General features: G+C 46.0%; 1 protein-coding gene across 4 annotated transcripts in view; it reads left to right on the top strand.

The window, feature by feature from the left end:
- The window catches only part of ccdc69 (coiled-coil domain containing 69), a 46,457-nt gene extending 45,420 nt beyond the window's left edge, over positions 1-1,037 (top strand). For 2 of the 4 annotated variants that reach the window (XM_036006591.1, XM_036006587.1), the window contains exon 9: positions 344-1,035. In XM_036006591.1, coding sequence (XP_035862484.1) covers positions 344-512 — 169 coding nt within the window. In that variant the 3' untranslated portion in view covers positions 513-1,035. Of the gene's footprint in view, positions 1-343 lie in introns of all 4 variants that reach the window. The other 2 variants (XM_036006598.1, XM_036006594.1) reach the window with 2 other exon arrangements.
- Positions 1,038-2,500: the final 1,463 nt, after the last annotated feature.

Here is a 2,500-nt window from a genome sequence, read left to right as displayed (position 1 = left end):
GCGTGCTGTGGCGTCCGTGCTGTGGCGTCCGTGTGTGCGTGCGTCCTTGAGAACTGTAACTGGTATAACTTATGTTGTCAGTTAATTGGAGCGTTGACCGTCATGAAATCACCATATGTCAGACTGACCTGCTGGTCGCCGGTCATGGCTGAGCACGTGAAAACCGGCCAATTCTGGTCACCGGCCGCTCTATCGGTGCATCTCTACATATTACGATATCCAGAATCTAAGACAATATCTAGTCTCATATCACGATATCGATATAATATTGATGTATTGCCCAGCTCTAGTTTACATGCTTTCCCTTTGGTCTTTAAATCCGTTCTCTCTCTCTGTGTTCCAGGCAATTATCCAAGGAGCAGCAGGACCTGAAGGGGGCGCTGGAGAGGCAGGCGGTGATAAACCAGCATCTTTCTCAGGAAAAAGAGCAGCTGATGTTCAAACTAAGACACAGAGACTCGTGTCCGAGCATCCACCTGCCCGCCATGATGCAGGAGATCGCTCCCAGATGATCACAAAGATCCCTGCGTCTATGTACATAGAAACCAGACTTATTTTAATTCACACGGTAACGTGCCGGTAGTCGTGCTGGTTTCCCGCTCCGTAACGAGGGACTTTAAACTCAAACTGGGCTACATCGTCACAGCTCTGCAAGCTCTGGGTTCCCGTTCCAGGGCTCCACGTCGGATCCTGTCTTTATCAAGTCAGAAAACCACAAGGCTGAATATGTCACAGTGCAACTGAGACTCCACCGGTAACTGTTATCATGCTAGGATGCAGCTGAGCCGTTTTTAAAGCTGAACAATGAGGTCCTTCCAACTGATTCTGGACCCCCAGATGACCCAGAAATGGATCATCATCGGCTGAGGAGGCTAGCCTTTTAGCTAAAGTGTATGCGGCCGTCAATCGTTATCGTTAGCTTAATTTTAAAGATGATTTTTTTTTTTTTTACATAGTCCGGATCAACGGATATACATGTCCAGGATAAAGCCTGTTACTGATGTCAGGCTTGGCCCCTCTCCTCCCTTTCTCTGTGTTGCTGTTCTCAAAATCCCTTCGGGAAACAACATCAAACTCCGAGCTAGCGAGCTACACGCTGAAAATGTCAAGTTCTGAAGAACATTTAAACGGTGCAACAAGGCAGACCTGCTCGGTTCTTTCAGGGAATGATTGTAAAGATTTTACAAAGATTATGTTTAGGTCATTTCCTCTCTAACTGGGACGTTTTGGGACCGATTGGTGGGATTGCTGTGGATGCAGTACACACGGAGATACACTGTTGAGAGCTAATGAGGTGTCAACAGTTAACTTCATTTAATATTGTACGAGCCATTTTCTTTTTCTCGGGGTGCAACTGTTCCACCGAAACAAGTTCCTTACCGAGACTATTCAGCAGAGCCAGCGTCGCTGCGCCATGTAGCATCACATGACTCGTAGAACCCACACTTCAAACATCAGCGAGATCAGAACTACTTCAAGTAACAGAAACCATTTTTGGGGGGAAATGTGTGTACCAACCGCTGGAATTCACGGGTCAGAGTTCGTTGGCACACACACACACACACACACACACACACACACACACACACACACAGACATACACACACACACAGAGACACACACAACACAAAGACACAGACACACACACAGAGACACACACACACACACAGAGACACAGACACACACACACACACACACATAGACACACACACACAGACACACAAACACACAGAGACACATACTGACACACACACAGAGAGACACACACACACACACAGAGACACACAGACACACACACACACACACACACACACACACGCATAGACACACACACAGAGAGAGACAGACACACAAACACAAACACAAGGAGAAACACACACACAGACAGAGACACAAATACGCCGCATAAATTGCCGATTTCCGCGCAAAATATGCAGGGCTTGCATGATTTCATAATCCCCGCATTTTCTTTGCAAAAAAGATACATATATCTTAGCAGAAAGCTGGAAAATGCTGCCATTAAAATTGCATAAACATTTTTTAAGAAAACGTGCCGCATAATCAAGGATTTTAGCCCAAAACAATCACAGAAAAGCATTTTTCTGGAAGGACTGGTGTTTGTTGTTTGCAAACAGACGGAATAGACGGGGAGGGGGCGGGACTTAAATGCGCTGTGTCTCTATTACAGGTTCCCACAGAAGCTGTTCCGTACAGTATAAGACTACCGTAGCTTATTGTGAGAACTATAAGGAGTCAATAAGCAGCGTAGAGATCTTAAACGTGACCTTAAGTGACTCATAGATGATCCTCTCAGGTTTCCCTCTGATTGCATATTAGGTTTTTTTAAAGGTAGCTCTTGCTCTTAATATTCATACGTTCAGTCTTTATACCTGGACGTCCTGCTAGAGCGCGTGTCAAACCCGAGGCCCGAGGACCAAACCAGGGCCCTCCCAGATTTTGATTCGGCCCGCATATCAATTTAGGTTCACAATACCATTTG

Source organism: Sander lucioperca, chromosome 1, assembly GCF_008315115.2.
Source record: "Sander lucioperca isolate FBNREF2018 chromosome 1, SLUC_FBN_1.2, whole genome shotgun sequence".
Classification (NCBI taxonomy): Eukaryota; Metazoa; Chordata; class Actinopteri; order Perciformes; family Percidae; genus Sander; species Sander lucioperca.
The sequence above is the reverse complement of the archived record's forward strand: the minus strand, read 5'-3'. Positions and strand labels throughout refer to the sequence as shown.